General features: G+C 38.8%; 1 protein-coding gene across 1 annotated transcript in view; it reads left to right on the top strand.

Annotated features, from left to right (window-relative positions):
- Nucleotides 1–22,485: 22,485 nt before the first annotated feature.
- The window catches only part of adgrb2 (adhesion G protein-coupled receptor B2), a 230,056-nt gene continuing 229,980 nt past the window's right edge, over nucleotides 22,486–22,561 (top strand). Inside the window, exon 1 of the mRNA XM_020586396.1 lies at nucleotides 22,486–22,527. Within this exon, the coding sequence (XP_020442052.1) occupies nucleotides 22,486–22,527 (42 nt within the window). The remainder of the gene's footprint in view (nucleotides 22,528–22,561) is intronic.

Genomic DNA, 22,561 nt, shown 5'->3' with positions numbered 1-22,561 from the left:
ACAAATTAGTTCAGAAAAGAATGACCTTGTTGAATGATATGTCAGGACTGATAAAGATGTTTGCATTCATGCACACACGACGCAACTGAACATCCTGAAAAATAAATAAACACTTTCTCCAATATAGTGCAAAATGTTTCTAGAATAATGTAGCAGCTTCTATCACTGATTCAGGAACGCTCTGTTAATTGCATGAGATTTGCATCAAGTCTTCCAACTTAGGCAACAATATACTATTTGTAGATTGTCCTTACCATATTCCTCAGCTCTACAACTGTGTTGCATTCCGTCTGAAATGTCACCTGGGCTGCTTGCTGCCAGTCTAGGCAATGGTTGTGATTCCATCGGGTGTGGCTGTGTCACGTCTCCAAAGTGTAACAGATGCAGCTTCTGACAAGAATTCGTCCCACCAATCAGATAGTGCTTTCCCCTAAAGCATAACTCTAGATTTTATGTGAAACATAGGTACAAAATAATTTGCCTATAAGGATTAGGGTTACCAACCCTTAAGAACTGGCTGGGAGACTCCCAGAATTGATTTAGGCCTCCCTGAAAAATCTAAGTTCAATCCGCGACATTTTTGGTATTATTAAAATAACAATTGACCACATGGAAATAAAATACCAGGAAAAATATCAATTCAATTTTATGGCAACTCCAGGGCACCAGTAGAGATATTGAAATTGCACAGTTTAATTTTAATTAAATAATTTAGGTTACAGGATACGAAAAATACTACCTTTTTATAAAGATTTTTTATCGTCAGTCTTCTGCCTCGCTTTATGGTTTTGTGTGCTGGGGTGCTGAAATGACAACTCCTGTAGTCCTACAGCACACTATGAATGCCATCATCCAAGTGGTTTTCATTTTCATATTTTGATGTGCTGTAGCCTACAGACTAGGCTACAGCACATCAAAATATGAAATATGAAAATATGAAAATAAACAAACTATTAAAACAGACAAAAAAATCCTACAAAGTCTACCCACTGTTGAAACTCTAAAACAAGAAAAAATACCCTACATGAAAAATTACCACCACAACAAATCGCTACGCAGCTGCAACTGGTGGGGGATTAACTTTCTGGTGCAAAACGATGGACACATTTTTACAAAACAGTCTCATTTGCTTTCAAATCAAATTAAAGTATCTTTTTCAGTGTTCTCCCTTTTGCAGATTAGAAAAAGGAATAGGATTCTTCCCAGTGAGAAACAACTATAATATACCAACACACACGCACACCCTGGCATACACAGAAAGCTATGCAGAACTTGTTACCTGATAAACATTTTTCGGTCTCCCTAGATTTTCAGTACCTGGAAGAATGTAAAGATTTTAAAGAGAGACATTGTTCAAAAATGGGTGTGCACTTTGTGAGGTTGTGTTTCTGTGTGTGTATGTCTAGACTTGGCCCCCAATTCTTCTGTTGCCAGCCTGTCATAGACTGCTCCACTCAGCACTACTGTAATATTCACTCATTCTCTTCTGATTCTTACCACACAGGGGTACACACACTCATCTGCACACAGGCACACACTCATTCTCTCTATTCTGCTCCTCTGGCCAGTGCTGACTAAGGAGATATGGCGACCAAAAGAACAGACAAAGAGCTGACGACACCATGTCATTTGGCTCACAGTGAAAGGGTAGCACTGGTTAACAAAATTTACACCTCAGCAGTTATAGCACTTATGAACACTCCATGAAGTCATGTTTTCATTTTAACATTTCCTCTTTCTGTATACATCAACAAAAACGAAAGACACAGTCCTCTGCTCTTCTGTCTGTCATTCACACATAGTGTTTCATCCATCTTGTCTTCTTTTAGTTGTTTTGTTGCTGTCGTTGTTCAGGCAAGATGAAATAAAATGGAATACAAAGCTATGTGCTTTATGCAAGCAATCTCGCCAGTAAGTGTCTCCTTATCTCATCATTGATTGGCTGCTGGATTAGCCACCCACATGTGGTATTGACAGGCTGCCTGTCACACTGATGAGAGCCCTCTAAACCAAAGAATAGAACTCAATGGACTCAGGTCAGGGGGTATTGATACCAACCTGGCAACCTGTGAATCTCACATGAGTCTTTTGGCTGTTACTGCAGGGTGTCATTCACAGGGCTGTTATTAAGTGCTATGAATGCAGGCTACAGGTTTGGGATTATTAATTTAACAGTCTGTGACACATGGCTCATTACTTAATTCAAAATTCATATTGTTAAATTATTACTTCACAGATGCATTCATCAATTGCATCCTGTGTGAGAGGGGGTGCAGTGACACAGTGGCTAGCAGTGTCACCTTACAGCAAGAAGGTTCTGTGTTTGAATGCATACAGCCCAAAGCAGGCTAGGTTAACTGCTGATTCTAAGTTGCCCTTAGGTGTGAATGGTTGTCTGTGTCCATGGGTAAGCTTTGTGATAGACTGGTGACCTTTCCAGGGTGCATCTTTCATCTCACTCAATGTCCACCAGGATCGACTCCATTTCCAGCATCCAGCCCCCACCCTCAGGTATAGCTAACAAATGAGATGGACGGACGCCATGTGATCTTCAGAAATAAGAAATGATAATTCAGTGGTTTCACCTGTGGGTAAATGATCAGGCAATCCAAACAGTGTTAATGTCCAGCTGACTAATCTTCCAGCTGATTTATGTGTTGCACTCAAATTATGAATCACAACATCACACTGAATGCATCTTGACTCGTTGTGTAACCACAGATGTTTTGGATGGATCACAGTTGGCAGATGATGGATAGGTACCCCAAAGGAAGTCTGCAAGAGAAAGTAGGCTATATGGGTTCAAATGTAAACTGAAAACTGCACACAAGAACAGATTCAACCAGGACCAAAACTAGGATAAATTTCAGTGAAGAACTTAGTTTCATATTTCCCTTAGTGTGGGTATTCTATAATTCTAATAACATTTTGCAATAACCTGGAGAAAATTAAAAATTTTTTAGTGAGATTGTATTTATTATTTGATTGGATTGGCATATTTTTTACACTAATTATTCTTACAAGATGCAAACATGATATTCATTGTATTATAGCCAAAAATGCAACAACAAATGCAAGCAAAAATAAAAATGGTGAACCAATGTGTGTATGTAAACTATATGTTTGCAGAGCTATTATTTGTGTTCATTTGCCATTAATCCTCTAATTTTCATATGTACAACACTTCTGTGTACTGCACATGCTTGTTGGCTTTCTGTTACATAAATACATACAGTAATGTGTGTTTTTCTCATATGTTTGAGTGTGTTTGTGTTCATTCTATCTGCTCCTTGCGATCAGTGTTGTGTGCTTTCAGGCTCTGCCTGACTCCTGATTCATGCCGGGTCATCAGGCCTCTCTGGGACGCTGCTGCCAGTCTGGAGCTGAAGATAAAGTTCTGGCCTGAAGGAGAGAAGGCAGGCCACATCCACCCACTCTCTACTTAATCTGCCCTCGCTCCCTCTCATCCCCTGCCTTGTTCCCTCTCTCCATTTCGCTATCTCCCCCTTGCTTACCAACCCTCAGACCTGTGTCCTTCAATACACCCCTCTCTCTCCTCGTTTTACCCCCCACCCTTGCTTTTATTTTGCTTCCCCTCTGCTGCTCCTTCCTTCTGCCCTGTCTCCCTACATTTTATTTTTACTTCTCTTTCCATTTCCCCTTCCAGACCAATTCTATATCAACTTCTTCCTTGCTGTCTGTATCTCACTTTTCCTTTGTTTTCTCTGTACTTGCAGTTGAATGTTATTTCATTCTTTGTGGTGGATCACCATTTTCAGTTGCTGTCTTTGAATGGATGAGGATTAAGCATTTATTTTCTCCCTCTACTGTGCATTATTGATTCTGCTTGTATACAGTTATTACATTTTTTAATCTTCATTGTTGATAATTAGAGCAAGGCTCTTACCTGTTAAGGAAAGTACATCATTTTCTAAAACGTGCTATTAGTGTTTTAACTGATTTCTACCGTTTACACTACCAATAGTATTATTCATTTAATCACCACTTGAAAATCATTGGACAAATTTTTGAGGTAATCCATCACAGTTCTCTTAATTGTCTTGTGTTGTGGCAATGCAGGGATGTTTGTATTTTAATTCCTATCTGAGATTTTAGAGGCATACATTATGTCAAACAGCCATTGTTTTATTGCAAGAAGTGATCATGTTATCCTTTTTCCAGTGCCTAAGTAAGCTCTTGCTTGACTTCTTGACAACATGAACAGTATCATTTGAATTCAATGCTTGTAATCCGCAATTATACAAATATCATATCATAGCTTCTTTGGTTGCATCAGAAACAAATAATTTGTACTTGATTTTAATCCTCAATAATTCTTAGGCAGGAAAAAAAACTAAACAATGTTTATGTGATGCAACACAAATCTTTACATATCATTTTAATGGTGTACTGTAGGAATGCTCCTGAAAATGGTCAGCAGTGATGTTAAAAAAGTGTAATTCACAGTTAAGAGATGTAAGAACATGTAAAAACAATGATAAGTAGAAGTTGTTAACGGCAATGGTTGTGTAATTAGTTGCAAGGAAATGGTTACTTTAGGTATGTATTTTATTATCATTCATTCGGTAACACTTGAGACTTCTCAAGAGAGATTTGTTGGGTTTTCCCTCTGTAATAATAGTGATTATAGTAAGGTCTAGACCTTACTTTGTAAAGTGTCCTGAGATGACTTTGTTGTGATGTGGCACTATACCAATAAAATTTGATTTGATTTGATTCTCTATGAACTTGGCTCTCTTGGCGGTCTCTAGAGATGGCATGAATCTTAGGTGCCAACACACCTCAAGCTTTGTTTAAAATATATAGGCTTTGCAAAAGTTATGTCTTTAATGAAGGTCTCCTTCATTCTTATACCAGAGCAAATTGGGTACGATCTGGACAGCATTTAGGCCAATCCAGTGCATATTAGAGATAAATAGATCCAGACTGGCATACAATGTTAGCTCTAGTGGGACTGTTTTGTTTGATTTTTGAGGAAAATTTATTATATCCAGATGCACAGTAGATTCTGCCTGTGTGAATGATTGTCCTCCATCACCATCATTAACATTTGCATTTCAATAGTCCTTGCTTGATTGAACACCACCAACAGCATAAGTGGGTTGGCAAGGGCAATTTCCTTTTTGCTTCAAATAAACATCCATACTTATTGATGTTTGTCTTCATCAGAATCAAGACTCAGACATTCTTTGTTGCTTTTATTTTGTGTGCTGGAAAATATTATGTCTGTATTTGGATTTCAATGTCTTGTCTTTCCTTTATGCTTGCTCTGTCATTTGTTTGTATTCTATTCATCCATCTATCTTTCTTCTACTTGCTTTTTAATAGGGCATCAGTTTATAACTGATAGTACCGAGCAGATATATTTTTATGACTCTGGTGATCTGCTGACTTTTCATTTGGTGCCCCCAAGGTTCATCTTTGTGTTTTTTAGTAAAATGGACCCAATCTGAAAAGGTCCAGTGGGAAACTGACCTGAACCCGACATGCATAAATAAATTTTCAAAAAAGACGGCACTGATCAGAGGGAGACCTGAGAACAGCCACACCCACCCCAAACAGCACTGAGGATAATTAAACAGTCAACCCAAAGAGAACACAAACACTGGCAATAACAGAATGAGACCAGTTAATTTGATCAAGTAATCTAAAAAGTCATTTAGCAGCATAAATCTTGTAGGCTACTGATTACCCCAAAATAAGCTTGGCTTCAGTTCCCTATTTTGAAGAAACTTCTCCAATTGCTTACACTGGTAGTAGATGTAATGAGTAGAATTTGTACTTGGTCTAACTTGGATCTAAGGTGAAGATCACTACAAAACTATTGAATGTATTGTCATGAAATGTTGCTTTTCATGTTATATTGATGTTATGTATCTGCCCACCACAGTTACAATAAGGAAATGGCACCAGACGCCAGACAATATGCCAAAGCTGATTTCATGCTCAGAGGTTATCACTGAGTGGTGAATGTCTGTTTGAAGAGGGAGGCCTGTGTGTTGTAGTCTGTTGTAACAGTCCTTATTGTCCTCCTAGTTATACATCTTTCATTATGAAAACTGACCATTTATTTTTTTTTCTTTGAGCCCCGTGTCAGTCCCCCAATCTAGCACTCACCCTCTGTGTGAGACAGGGGAACATCATTTTTTAATTTCTTTCTCTTACTTTTACTTTCATTTTTGTTATTGCTTTTACGTTTTTTCTTTTCGCTTTGCAACTTCTTTCCACTATTCTTTCTATATATCTGTCAGTACATGAGGCAAGGCAAAGAAGTGAAGCAGACAAGAAATATATCCCGGTGAAAGACAGGTCTGGATAAATAAAGAAGAGGTATACTCAGCTCTACCCAAGAGGAAAGGCTGGAAGCAGACTAGGGAGATTTTTTTTTCCCTTAAGGCAGCTGTCAGATTTTGAGAGGGCGATGAACAGTGAGGACAGAAGGAAAAAAATGAGGAAAAGGTGAGGTGAGGGTAGAGGTGGACAGGATGGCAAATAATGAGATATATGGATGAAGCCAGAGTTGGTTAAGTAGACAAGAATGGATGCAAGATGGCACATACAGGCACAAGTGGAAATGCTGAGTGCAGTCTGGGTGAAATTTTTTTTGCACTAAGATGTGTTAGCTACAGTTGCTTTGTAGCATGATGAATGAAAAGAACATCTTACAATATATGTGGCCTGGAATCAGAATTAGACAGTGTAGCCAAAATTCTACAGATAACACTACACATACCCATCCACCACTGATTTTTCATTTTTAGATAGATTTTGCATATGGTGAAAAGAGTAAGTGTGAGGAGATAAAGAAACAACAACTAACTTTTATTTTATTAATTAGCTTTGAAAAGGTGTCTTAAACAAGTCTTCTATTTTGTCACCCCATAGAGCAGCTCAGAATCCTTCAGCAAAAGTGAAAACATGAGAAGCAAAACTCTAACAAGGTTTTACCTGACAGCCATGATATGCCAAATTCACATGTATTTTAATTGGCTCTCATTTACATCAAACTGTCAGGTCTCTTAAGTGGCTCTATTTTAGTCCCTGCTGTACTCAGAATTGAAAACTTAAAGACAGAGAATTTGGGCTTACTGATTAACCTAAAAGTACTTGTCTTGATCTGACTTAATGTGAGTATTTCCTGTAGATGAGCATGAAAGCTCCTCTGCTCCGTTCTAGCCAATCAAATGCTGCTGTTTCATTTCATGTAAAGCAGTGATACAAATTAAAGCCTGTTTCTATGATAGTTTCCCATAAGAAACAATATTTTCTACAACAGCTGAAATCCAGACACACTTTTACAAATTGATATTCAAAGAATAGCATTACGACCATAATGTGCTGTTCAAACATCACCTCATCACACAACATTAGGATAATAGGAAAAATTATTGTGCTTTATCTGCTTATTTATTTTGATTGAGAGCATGTCTGACAGTACAAAGTTTAAGTTTTCAAGTCAGCTATTTGTTTTTTAGAAAGATTTCATCACAGCTGTCTTTGAATGAGAATGTGCTTAGCAAACTGTGTAGATGGGCAAATTCAGCAGCGAGCTGAAGATTCAAGTACAATAGCATAGTAATGTTTTTTGTTTTTTTTTTGGTGAAGTTTCTTCATCAGTACTTTTAGCTAAAGGAGTCTGGATGTGTTCTGATTTGAAATGTGAAAGAAGTTTCCAAAAAAAGTGTGGATAAAATGTGATTCCTCTTGGAATGTAGCATGCTACATGATGCCTTTCATTGCTAAGTATGGTAGCAATTTGCAGGAATGAGACTTTTATGCTGTGTAGTCATGTTCATCATCATCATCATCAACAACTTTATTTATATAGCACATTTAACACAGCCAGAGCTGACCAAAGTGCTTAACACAATATCCACAAAACCCATTAAAACAAAATAAAACAAGCAACAATTAAACAACATCACACTTAAAACAACCACCCATCATAAAACAAAGGCTCAACAAGACAGAGGCTCATACTGATTCGAATTCTGTAAGATAAAGGGGGGCCAAACCATTTAAAGACTTAAAAACAAATAAAAGAATTTTAAAATGAATTCTAAAACACACTGGCAGCCAATGTAGAGAAGCCAAAATGGGTGTGATATGGTCCCTTTTGCGCCCTCCAACCAGTAGACGAGCAGCAGCATTTTGGACTCCCTGAAGGCGGGCAAGGGACGAAAAACTGGCCCGTACAACCGCATTCACTTGATATTCCATTCTAAGATCAGTCTATTTTAACACCAAGGTTTGTAACGGTCGACTGCACGTACCGCTCCAAGGAACCTAAATCAACTGGGGGAAAATCACCAGGGTTATTTGAACCAAACACTATAACCTCGGTCTTCGTGTCATTTAACTTCAATAAATTTAAAGTCATCCAGTTCCTAACGTCATCAAAACATGACAGTAATGATACAACTGATGATGTGTCCCTTCCCCTCATTGGTATATAGTACCTAGGGTATGTTAGGGGTATCTAGTGTTTTTTTGTAACACCTATAGCTTTAATAGTAAGGTGTGGCTAAATTACAATGTGGGGGAGTGTTTTAAGTCTTGTAATGAAATGCAGATTGTGTATTTGAGCCCACATGCCTGCAATGAAATTGTAGCTGGAGTACCCGGAGAGAACCCACACAAGCACAGGGAGAACATGTAGGCCCCACACACAGGGGCACCGGGACTTCCCCTCACAGTCCAAATGCATGCAGATTATGTTGACCCTAAATTGCCCCTGTGTGTGGTTGGCTGTCTCTGAGTGTCAGCCCACATGTCTTGCACCTGGTCAGTAGCTGTATATTAAAGGTGACCTCCCCTCTGTGACCTTGTAAGCGTGGGTACAGCTTCACTGTGGGCATGGTCAAATTCAACTCCTGAGCCCCAAAGCTGACATGTCAAGCAGATGCAGGGAGAAAGGTCACACACACAAACATGTACACACAAGTAGATGCAGAGTAAATTCATGGTACCTTCATGGTCTCAGTGTATTCCTTATTGACATGATAGATACTCCAAGAAAAGAGCATGCTCAGCAGTTCAACTTGTAGATTTAGTATCTCCTTCACCTATATGTACTAGGATCTACTATACCCATAGGTGTGTACGAGTGTATGCAGCTTCAAAATACTTACAAGTGCAATGAACAATAAATAAATGATAAAATAAACTGTGAAACCTGAAGAAATTGTTTTACTGTAGTAGAGGAAAAGACTGGCCAGTATATCTTCCTTTTGCATGCCTTTCCATGATTGTGAGGACTCACTTACACAAACACACAAACTAGAGTTGTAGCCCTGTACCTGCAGCGTCAGCTTTCCTTGCCTTGACTCCTGTCTTGCTCTTGATAACAAGCCCAAACAACAAGCAGAGGAAATGGAGAAGGAGAGGAGATAATGAAATAAATACCTTGCTTGGCAACACTTCAAAGACAGAGGGAGAGCCTGATGTGCTCTGTTCCAGCTAGAGAGGGAAGAGATGTTACATAAAGAGAAAAGATTGGGAGATAAGAGCAACCACCACCTCCACAGCCACACACTCACTGAAATACACTGACACAGAGAATTACATTAACAAAGTCAGACTGGTTCTTAGCTGCACACTTTAGAATCTTAATTTCTTTTGATCAGAATTATAGGTTTTCTTATTAGTTGGAACATAAACTATTCATTCCACCACTTTAGCCATGTATTGTGAATTAAACAGTTGTCAAAGTTGAGCAAACTGTGTTGTACTAACATGGGCTCTCATGTCATTCCATTCATTATTCATATATTCATGTAATACATGCACACAGCCTAACAGAGGATATCCATACATTCATCCCTTATGTATACAACCTATTCTGAAGGTGTGGGGGGTGGGATGGGGTTGAAACCAAATGACAGAGGATATGCCCTTTGTAAAATATCCTCCTATGTCCAAAGGAACATGGTTGAGTGTGTGTGTGTGTGTGCCTTTGTATTACTTACATCATGAGGACCAAAACCTGTTAAAACACGCACACTGTGGGGACTCGGCCATCCTCTTGGGGACCAGAAGCTAGTCCCCACAAGGAAATCACTACATTTTAGGGTGGCAACATGGTTAAGAGTTAGAGTGAGGTTAGGTTAAGTGCTGGATTATTAGACATTTTGCTTGGGCTGGTATTTATTCCTCATCCCAAGGTCTCCATTACATTAAGTACACTATGGGTTTGAATGACATTTCTTATTTTTTAAATGAGTGTCTATCCATGCAGCCAACTTGCTGCTCAATTAATGAGTTTGGAAACTTAAAAGCCATCTACATCCTATGCAGATGACTTATTATTCACTATCTTAGTCCCAAATCAAATTCAGGCTCAGGTTTGCAGCAGGGAAATTGAGGCGCTGATGCACAGCTGTCCCTATTTACATTGTCAGTAATCAATTGCTGCACAATTTTTGCCTGGAAAACTAGAAGAAAGGAAAATCTCATTTTAGTGGTTTTGTTGCTTGCACATGCTCTGTGATCACTACATTTCTTATTGTTGGAACATACACAGACATATGTATGTAATATTGGGGGCTGTGACCCCCATAGTGGTAGATTGGATCCAACAGATCCCAGGAACCACATCTGAGATCTCTGTCCAGAAGGAAAATGAAAATTCTCTTTATGTAATGTGGCCATTTATTTATTTATTTTTGCTGTCAACAAATCCTGTTAACAGTTGATGGTTATTTTAATAAGGTGAAACTGTTTTATGACCATTTCTGCTAAGCTTTTCTGTAGGAAAAGAATATTTCCACTTGAAATAAAGTGCAACTTAGCAGATTTTGTGTGTGTGTGCCTTTGGATTACTTACATCATGAGGACCAAAACCTGTTAAAACACGCACACTGTGGGGACTCGGCCATCCTCGTGGGGACCGGAAGCTAGTCCCCACAAGGAAATCATTACATTTTAGGGTGGCAACATGGTTAAGAGTTAGAGTGAGGTTAGGTTAAGTGCTGGGTTAGGGTTAGGTGTTAGGCAAGTAGTGGTGATGGTTAAGGTTAGGATATGTCTGCAGGAAATGAATGTAAGTCAATGTAAAGTCCCCACAAGGAATGAAAACACAGTGTGTGTGTGCATTTTCCTCTTTAAGCTTTATGCAATACAATTCACAGATCTGATTGGAGCTACGTTTCCAAGTATACTGTTTGTCTCTGCCTTCCTCAACAATTGCTTTTCTTAGTCTCTGCCTCTCCTCCATACCATGCATCTATGTTGTCTTGAGTAAAAATGGAAGCTGCTGTAAGCAAATCTGTTGGCAAGAATATGCTGCTGATTTTCTATTTCACAATGAAGCCCAAATTCCTTCCAGGCCCACCACAATACAAGGCCTTTTTCCGAGTTGTTATTGGACTCTCCCACCTCTCTCTCTCTCTCTCTCTCTCTCTCTCTCACACACACACACACAGACACTGATTAATACACATGGTAGTGTGTTTTGTGTGTAAAAGGAGGATCTGCTTCTTTGCTTTTAGTTCAATGGAATATGACTACTATGTATGTGTGTTACATCAGAACCTGTCCAAATACCAAACAGATGGTGACATTTAGTTTTTCCCCACCATGACAACAAGGTTAAGGGTGTGAAGATGCCTTAGTAGGTGTGTTGGGGTTTGGAGAACCAGGCCTGACACATACTTTTACATCTGCAAATCTAGGACCTGCAAAAACACACTGTCAGTTAATTAACATCATTAAAATCGGACCATTTTTTGTCAAATTGTTATGCATTATAACTGGAAAAGATGAGCCAGAGTAGGAAATGGCTGCCAATATTTGGCTCTGGCTGTCAGTTTTGAGAGAGAGTAATTGGATTCTAGATAATACTTTTTATTTGTGTGTTGTAGTTGATCAAAGAAGATTATTCCTAGAGACACTGTAATCCACTTATTAGTCATAGCCCCGAGTGATAGCACTACCAGTGTTAAAGTCAAATTTGCCTCTTAGCTACATGAACTCATGTAGTCTTAAATTGTAACTGTTTTGCTAAGTTACTGTAAATTAAACATCTGCTAATAAAAAAAGAGACAAAAATCTGCTGAAACTTTTGGTAATTATGTATCTCTGTGGTTTAGTGTGACATGATGGGACTACACTGGAACATCTGCTCAGAAAAATGGAAACTAGCCTGTAACAGTTCACATGAATGGGTCCAGCATCAGACCTGTGTCATTCACACAGCTACTTTATGAAACAGGTACAAACATGCTGAATATAAACCCAAGTATTTGGTTAAGAATCATACTTACAGTACAGCAGCAGAGCAATTGTTTGTGAAAATGTGAAATGCTGATATGCTAGCTCAGTCTGGTTTTATAGTTACTAATACCCTTTGTTACAGCACATACTGGTCTTCCAAATAATAACCTAATGAGTTGAAAATGGTTGAAATATTTGACAAAGTAAGCTCCTGACCAACATGTTACTTTGTTGTAGGAAATTCTACTCCATACAGTAGTACAGTTTTTTGTTCCATTATTTTGTTTATATTGAATTGATGTCCTAAGGTGTATATTAGTTTTAACAAATCGTGATATCATTTTTGGCAATGCTTCCACTCAGAGGGCATGTGCACAAAGTTAATATTGCAAATGATCATGCATTCTCTTTGGAAAAACAAACACGCAAACAAAAAACATGAAACATAATGCCACCCCACAAGCCTGTTTCCACTTCAGCCACTTGATTATCCATATCTTCAGCAATCATTTATTCACTCGTGAAATTAATGGGCCTCATCAGTCTTTCCCTTTGAATGCAATGCTGATCAACATTAAAATTCAGGTTTGAAACAGTGAATAAATATTATATGCCAGCAAATTGTTTTTACAGGCCATGAGACCATCTAATAATTTGTTTAAATGTTTCCCATTGAGAATCTTAAAAAATACTTTTATTCAAAGTGTGAATATATTAGTATAGAGGCTGATAAATGAGGTCTAATTTTCTTGGAGCATCATTAGATGGCACGTCAATGAATTTTTATCACAGTATCACATTAGTAATGGCATTGCCATTTCTTCTAATTGTTTGTTTAGTATGGATAATGACAGCAACAGCACGGTAAAACAGAGAGCTGATACTGAAGCTAACAGTTGCTACTGGGTTTTATAATCTCCTGATAGTGTTGGCAGCAGTGTTTGTCATTTTGGAGCGGTATAATCAGTTCTCATATGTATGCTGTAGCTCTTACTGTCTGCTTCTGTTTTCCTACTAATTACAGATGTTATGGATGTCATATGGGTAGAACATGCAGTCATCACATTATATTATATTATATTATATCACTTCCATTGACAAGACGGTCTCCTTTGTTGTACTTTCTTGATGGCTCTTTCATTGCAGTTGTTTTTCCTCTCTGACAGTATTGTCTTATAGCCCCCCTTAACTACGGACAGATACTTGCATTCTTTTACTCCTTTCCTCTTTTCTTTGCATTCAGGAGCACTTAAAGGAAGAAAGAGAAATTAGGTAAATCTATACTGTAGAAAGACAACATTTTTCTTGTTAAATGCATTTCAGTGGTAATTCAGAAATTAATTTGTTGACATATTGAAAAATGAATTAAAGTGCATTGTTTTTCTTTAATGCCCTTGTATGTCATCTGTTGATTCAGTCCTTTACCTGATTTAATAATGCTTAAATAATTTCCTATTCAGTTATATCACACACTTATGATATTTGTCTGTTTCTTCAACCAGCACACATGCATGTCAAGATGACATGAATGTAACAATATATTTGGAAGCATGGGTGTGTTGGTGTGAGTGTATGCCATAGCCAGAAGACACAGTGCTCAAGAGCTTTCGTACTGCTTTCTCTTTTCACAGCATGAGATCCTCTCAGCTTGCCTGCCATTTGTGAATAACTGATAAGGCAAAGTGTAAAGTACTGGCTTGATCGTGTGCTGGAGTGAGCTTGATAAAAGGAAAAACAGAAGACCGACTTGTAAAATGTCAACCGGGCTAAATCATGCAAACATTGATTCTTTATGTTTGTTTATAGCCAAAAGATCATATTCAAATAGAGCAGAGAAGATGTGCTTGTCGAGATGTGTGAATAGATTGAGCTGGATTTTGAGGAAAGCAAAATTTTCTAATCAAAAGATGAGAAGCATTAGTTGAAGGTTTTTATACTGGAAGGCAGAAAGAGTGAGAGAGAAAGAGGAATGTTTCCTACCTTGTTACTCTGTAGTAGACAAACTCCAAACACTCGGCATCAGGATACAGTCTCAAATTTTTGATAGTATCGAGTTAGTGGGTGTGGGGTGTGTGCCTGTGTGTGAATGCACATGGATTAGTTATTGAGCATGCTACATAAATGTGTGCGATCGTACAAGGGCCACATGCTGACCTCCACTGAGGGCTGCAAATGAGAAAAATTCTCCACATCAATAAATCAGACAACACCATTCTCTACCACAGCGCACTTAAATGTCTGCAGTAAGATTGAAAGATTAGGATGGAGGCAGAAAGGGAGAGAGAGATGTCACGATTATCTGTCAAAGCCCAGTCGAAATGCATTTCCCAAAACAAAGGCATCCTATCCAGGGATGTTGTTAAAACTGGTGCCCATGAGCTGTTTCACTTTATTATTAAACCGGAATAAGAATGTTTACTGGAAAATACTTGTTATTCAATACATGGATATCTATTTAGTGAAAAAGTATTTTGATGCTTATAATCAGTAATAAAGTCTATGTTTATAATAAATACTCTTGGCAAAGGAGCATCTTACACATTTTTATTTGACTGTAATTACTTACACAATACTTTCCTCCTGTATGTTATCTCTGCCACTGGCATAGTATACAACCAAAATGACCAGTGGGTCTGCACTCATCTAGAAGATAGCTGGTGTATAAATGATAAATTGCCTTGTAAAAGTCCACTGAGCTCACTAAGTTGTACAAAATGTGATAATTTATTATCCATCCATTATCTATACTGCTTAATCCTGAATAGGGTCGGAGGGGGGCTGGAGCCAATCCCAGCTGACACTGGGCGAGAGGCGGGGTACACCCTGGACAGGTCGCCAGTCGGGCTGACATGTAGACAGCCACGCACACTCCTACAGGCAATTTAGAGTCTCCAATCAACCTAAGCTGCATGTCTTTGGACTGTGGGAGGAAGCACATGGAAAGAACCCATGCAGGCATAAGGAGAACATGCAAACTCCACATTCAGGATCCCTACAGAGTCAGTGCAGTGATGTCACTGAGATGAATGAGTGAGGCTATTAATGTTGGTCTGGACATGACAATATCTACTTTGTTTTTGTGCTTGTGCTTTTAGGAATGCATACTGTATAGTGGAGAATGTGATACGCAGCTTTTCATGTAAACTCACTATCCAAGCTGAAGTAGTTGAGGCTTGGATAGTATCCTGATGCTGAGTGTTTGGAGTTTGTTGTCTAGTTTTGAGAACCTTGTGCTCAGTGTACACATGTAGGTCTAAGTGGGGCAAATCTGAATTCTAATGATTTCTATACATTGATTATACTGGTGATAGTGGATAGGTGTGTTGTTCTTGAGAGTTTGAGCGTGTGATAATTTTCTATTTCTACAGTTCAACTGTCTTATTTTGAAGCATCGGTTTGTAGTAAACGTTTGGTTTTCTAACCTTGTTAACTGGAACAATTAGTACTTCTTAACTGGAAAACAAACAAAAACCTGAGGAAATAACTTTTCCTTTATTCCAAAAATCATCTACCAGAGATAAATTATGATAGTAGTTACACACAAGTAGACTGCACACATTTAATATCAACTGTATGCATTCTGCAGTGCATTTACTTTCTCTCAAGAGCAATATCCTTGAACATAGTTTGAGTGTGTCTCTTTGTGGCTTCACAGCACGCTACAGCAGCATTTCTTTGCACCTAGAACTGTTAAAGCTTATGTGCCCAGATTGTGGGCTTCCAGAGACAGGCACAATGGGAATATAATTGATGCTAGTTGCTAGTATCAAGGAAAAAGTATAGTCCCATTGTTCAGAAGAAATAGACATGAACATCATTTTATTTCAAAGTCTATTTGAATGTTGACTAAATGTAGAGCAGAGAAAGGTCACATTTTAGGTTTTATTGAAAGACTGCATTAGGGGGCAGCTGTGTGTCGCTGGAGGTAGAGTGGGTCATCTCCTAACCGGAGGTTGGCGGTTCGAATTCCGGCTTCTCTAGACCACATATTGAAGTGTCCTTGTGCAAGGCACTGAACCCCCAGTTGATATCACTGGTGCGAGTACTTGGGAGTGCAAATGGGTGAATGGTCAAATAGTTTGAAATTGCTTTTCAGTATGCTGCAATGCATAGAAAAGCGCTATACAAGACCTGTGCATCAGAGTTTCTTATGCAAATGTGAAAGTATAGCAATTAAGACACAAGGCAGTATTTTTGAACAGACATTAAAATGATGCCATCATTAATATGTCATGAACATTTAGTGAATGCATAGAAAAGCTGGCAAGAGTGATATTTGGCAAGAGTGATACTTTGAGTGCTTTGATATTATTTTAAAGCTTTAGTGTGCCAGAGCTATATCATGAGCCTTGCTGTGAAGACAAAAATCCAGACTCATATTGTCATTTCACCTCACAAAATAATGAAGAAAAAACCTAGAGGAGAGGGAGAGCAAAGAGAGATAGGGAATGAGAAATATAACTATTTTGCCATCCTTAGTGATAGCATTAATGTCAAGGTGGAAGAGGGAAGAAAGACATCAAAGCTAATGAATATTTATGAATGCCCACAGTAAAGTGCTGTTTTAGAGTGAAGTGGGACAGAATGGCCTCATGAAGACAGCACTTTAGGGCCTACTCTTGCACAGACTGTCGGTCTATGAATATTCATTGTTCATTGTCCCAAAAACAATTTGCTTAACGCTTCTGATTTCTTTTCATCCATAAAATATGCGTAAGGTTTTATATAAGCATAGTTTGGCCTACCATGCTATATATTCACTTTTGATACTGTAGGTCTGTGATCTTTGTATGACAAAAAAAAAAAAAAATTGTTTTTGAACCATAGTAATGCTATCTACTGTATATATCAAGTTTAATTTTATTTACATATATTTTGTCCAGTATCACAAATCAGATTTCCATAAGGGGTTTTACAATCTGCACAGCATACAACACCCACTGTCCTTAGACCAATCAATATGACCTGAGCCCCTCACTTTTCTCTCAGTCATGCAAACCCGGTGTTGTACCCGGTACTTTTTACCATACTGACTCTGAGAGACGAGGCAGTCCAAGTAACTACAGAACAGTGCTGATTTATTCCATGAACACAGGCAAAAATTAACATTACACACTCAGGCATCTTGCACCTCCAACCTGCACGCAGGCAGATGAAAGATGAAAGACCCTGAACCCACCAGGCCTATACATTATATCCCCTCGGTCGGGCTAGCCCCATACTACACAGAAACGTCAACCGAGACGTCTCTGTTACCAGCTTTGCAGCTGGTCATAGCAGTAGTCAAAACATGAAGCAAATCAATGTGTGTGTGTGTCTGTTGATTAAGTGGTGTGTAGCTAAAAACATTCTCACAGACTTCTAGTAACATGTCGTGGCTTAAACATAAGAACATATTATGGCTAAGGCTACAGTTATACACGTCATAATAATAATATTAAACACCCTGTCTGCTGACAGTCATCAACTCTTCTCTCTAGTTATCCTTGACCAGATGTACCCTGTAGAAACTCATAAGCATGCCTAAGCATTTAACAGTCTAACTAGACATCCTATCTCCACTAGACATTTCTAATACATAAAGTATCTATCTAATTTCTATCTGACTAAAAATACCTAACACTGGAAAATAACAGACTGACAAACACACAACAGGCAAAACCTAAGCACATCACTGCATAGAAATTATACCTCCCAATTCTGCTCACTTCCAATGGGAAACCAGAAATGCTATTTGCCATATAGAAAACTGCATTGCATTCCCACTGAGTTTCTGAGTTTAATAGTTCAGAACACAGTGGGCTGTGTCACCATCTGCAGTGTGGTCTATAAGGATGCTATCCCATGTCATATTTGTTTTAGAGTATGAGTATGAGTGTTCAAGTGGCAGAGTCTGTATCCCCAACAAATGGCATGTTGTCCATGTGACATTAGCCTTCCCTTGGTCCAACTGTGACATGCATTTTAGTGTCACAGTAACAGAATCTAGCAATGTTTAAAAAGCCTTTATGTCACATACAGTATCATGAACGTATATATTCCATGTGAAACAGTTCAGATGAGAAGATTGAGTAGGAAAAGCCAGCCAGACAATGAGAAAAGAACAAGATAAAAGCAATCTAGGGAAAAAAATCCAGGTCATGAGATAGGATGTTGCTATGGTAACTTGTCTCACACTACTGTCAGCTCCCTCTAAACACTGCTTGATGAGTGACAGGAACTACTGTTTTGTTTTTTGTTGTTGTTTTTTTATGCCCTATGGCCCAGTGTGGTCTGATGTAGTAGGAGCCTATAGGCCATTTTCTGTATATAGGTGCATATATGTAATGTGTGCATGTGTCTTTTTTCTTCCAACTCATTTTGCTTTAGTAACATGTCTCTGCTCTGTCACCCAGTTTGCTTAAAGAAAGAAAAGGGGCGGGGGAATCAGTTTGAACTGTTCTTTGTTAATCACACATATCCTAAAATATTTCAGCACTCTTGTCAGATCTACTCACAGGGTTGAACTAGTTGTTAGAGGCCTTCCTGCGACCTCAGGATAGCTGGTTTAAAATCTGCAAAACTCTGTGTCCATCAAAAATGTATAGGTGAATTGTCTTTGAACATAACAGTAAACCATTTAGTGCCTTGTACATCACTCTGACTTAGCATCAGTAGAATGCCTGAAGGAAACAATTATTTTTCATGGGGAATGAGTCAAATGTGCACACATTTTCATAATTCTTGAGTAATTGCAGTAATTCTAATACCCAGCTCCCTCCAACATCCCCTACTCTATCTCTCCTGTTTGGCAACCATGCCACTTTGCCTTTCATCTGTTGTCAGGTCTCATTATCAGCTCCCTCCTATAAGCCCAAGTGCTACTTACTGTCCAACCTTTGTGTGATTACTCTTGACATGGTGAAAAAGGAACAGTTCTTAACCTCTTACCCAGGCCCTGTGGCCTATGTTCCCAATACTGGAGAGCCTTAACAGGCTTACATAAATTCTGGAACTCTGTGAAGCACAGGCTACTGCTGTGTTTCATTAACCTAGGGCTTAGGGGAAGGGGACTTGTTCTAAAGGTACACATGTGCTCTGTGTAAAAGCTTTTTCACACAGCTGGTTCACACATTTAGTGACCTTGGTTGGTGCTACCAGGGAGACTAATTGCCCCATTTCACAATGGCGCAAGGGAGTAAACATTGTGTTGCATTCTTTTTAGGGAGTCTCATGGGCAAAATGACAACAAACTGAGAGTAACGTTATGACACAGCCCTCAGATTGTATTTAAAGATTTCACTATAAATGACTTTGATAACAATGACAACCCTGACATTACAGCATATGCACACATAAAGACATAAAACAGCAATTAGCGATCATTAATGCTGGTGCAGTGCTGGTAAAGCTGGTCTTCTAGTACAGCTATGCTGGCCTACCAGCTAAACCAGCATTAGTCTAACGTGATTTCTATGCTGGTCTATGCTGGGGTTTTTTTTTTTCCGGAAAAGATGTAGCTAGCTAGTTACATTAGCTAGGTTAGGCTTTATTTATTCACTCAGGAAGTCTCAATGAGATCAAAATCTCTGTTATACACTGTATTAAAGTTATAATGCTACCACTGTAAACTAAGTGCCATACTGTGCAAAAGGAACAGCAGAAAGGTCAGCAGCACTAGTAAATGATGCTAGCTTACCAGTTTATATAAGATCCCTTAAATAAACTGTAATATTTCAAACTAAACCTTATCATTACATGATCCCAAAATGGCCATACTGTAACTCTAAACCTATGTAAAGGATAAAGCTGGTCTTTTTTTTTTTAAATAGTATTTTCAGCCAGCTAAACCCGACAGGAAATTGCCTCTACTCAGTCTGTCAGTCATGGATCAGCTTGTTCTTCTATGCCATAGATTTCCATTGTTATTCGAAAATGATTAAAAACAGATCAAGAAAACACATTGCTGCACTGGGTGACATGTTTTGTTTTGTTTTTTTTTTTTGGCTAGGGGAAGCTGGGTGGTAGCAAGTGGCACACAGTCAATGTGGTACTGTGTTGCCTAAATGTGTGTGTTCAGCTATGACTATGGATAAGAAGAGAGGACATGTTAACCAGGCCATAGCTTGTTATATTCTAAAACATAATATTCATCACAATCTCACAACATACATGAGATAATAAACCATAAACCATAAGTGAAATAAATACTAATTAATCCAAAAACCACAATAAGACGAATAACTAAATTCATAAAGTGCAAAAATATAATACATAATTGGCAATACACAATAATTAAACATCAAAACAATACAAACCCACATTAATACACTCACTCCTAACACTCTAATCCATGGCATATCTCCCCTCTCTCGTCTCTCTCTACATACACGCACACACAGCGGTCGGCAACATCAAACAAACATCGACGCCAAATGGCAGGTAAAACATCTACATGAACACTAGCATGGCGTGCACCCCAAACCTGAAATTGACTCTCTACATTAACTTAAGACAACTTGAACCTTCATACATGTCACAAAGCACTTCAGAACATTACAATGCCCGAAAAAAGCTTCAAATACACACTTACATACTGAACCATCCGGTACTGAACAACGATGAATTCACGATGAAAACAACACTAATTCAACAGCACCAAAAACACTCTTTAAACTAACAAGTACTTAAAATAATCACAGCATGTTCACAATACCTTCACGTCACTCTAGAGTGAGCTAGAACCTTGTTTGAGTTTAAAAAAAAGTCACTTTCATTGACATACCTGTGGATAAGGAGAGAGGACATGTTAACCAGGCCATAGCTTGTTTAATTCTAAAGCTTGCCTGCACTTAGTCTCTCCATTCTCCACAGTTGCGCCACAGCACCAACTATCAGTCCAGAGGTGTATAGTGTACACAAACTTCCTGAAAGACACAGTGATAAAACAAAAAAATATAGGGGGTGTCTGTTTAAATGTAAAACTTAAAATGTAGCATTTTTCAACCTACTACACTAACAAAATTATGGACCTGACCATGTTGCCCCAAAGTCTCTGAGCAGTAATTATTTCCTGCAGCATGAGTCAGAGTTAACTGCTCATGCGCAAGATCTTGCACAGTCTTTGCTTTGTTTACATCCCGCTACCTCTTAAAACTTGGGTCTGGAGTTTGCTAATGAAGAAATAGGCTGTGTCATCCAGTGCAGCTGTGTGTTTCACTAATGTGTTTTTAAACACAAACACTAATCATTTTTATTCACTTGGCCAGCTGTTTCACAGCAAGAAGCTCCCATGTTTAAATGTGCTGTTTTTACAGTGTGCACAAATATGTTATGCATTGATTTGTAGCACTCTTCTTGTCAAATTTTAAAAACTGTAATAAATGTGGCATAGATAGGAGGAAAAAACAGCCAGCTACAACCATAGTCACATACAATGCACTACAGTATGTGTGCAGGTTTTAGAGAAGCTAACTCTTTAGCATCTTGTAATGGAAAACAGTCAGTGGATGAACATGTGCAACGTTCATGAACTGCCTGCATATTCTGCCTCTGTCTTTGAATTTGACCATTATATCCATCCATCCATTTTCCTCCGCTTATCCGGGACCGGGTCGCGGGGGCAGCAGTCTAAGCAAAGATGCCCAGACTTCCCTCTCTCCAGACACTTCCTCCAGCTCCTCCGGGGGAAGGCCGAGGCGTTCCCAGGCCAGCCGAGATGTCCTGGGTCTTCCCCGGGGCCTCCTCCTGGTGGGACATGCCCGGAACACCTCCCTAGGATGGCGCCCAGGAGGCATCCAAAACAGATGCCCGAGCCACCTCAGCTTGGCCATTATATCATCACTATAAATCATATAGCCTGTTGTATATGTACCATATTATGTTTGAGGAAGGCCTTGTTTTGTGGAAGTGTGAGTTAGATTTGGAAAGTTTTCTTATGTTACACTGTGTTAAAATTATGTATCTCGGGAGGTATTTGTTGAATTTTAGTGTGATATTTTAAATAAACTTTTCTGGGTATCATGCTAAAAGGTTATTGGTAGCGTGGTGCAAACATTTCCCATCTCCTACACATCCTCCTCAAACCACATTTATGCAGAACCACTTTAAAGTCTCAGGTGATGGAGCAGACACATGCGGTGTACACAGTGTAGTGGGTATTGAAGTAGTTTCAAGCAAAATACTAAACACTGTGTATGGATGTCTTTGTCAGCTGTGTGTGTACTGTGTGAGTCAAAATCAGGCTGTTGGTAGACCCTCACTGTGTCTGTGATGGTAATAGTTTGCCAGAGCCTTGGGGGAGCTGCTCAGCAGGTGACGATGTGTGTATCTGTTTGTGTCTGTGCGT

Source organism: Monopterus albus, unplaced genomic scaffold (genome assembly GCF_001952655.1).
Source record: "Monopterus albus unplaced genomic scaffold, M_albus_1.0 scaffold404.1, whole genome shotgun sequence".
Lineage (NCBI taxonomy): Eukaryota > Metazoa > Chordata > Actinopteri > Synbranchiformes > Synbranchidae > Monopterus > Monopterus albus.
This window is presented reverse-complemented; position numbering and strand designations above follow the sequence as displayed.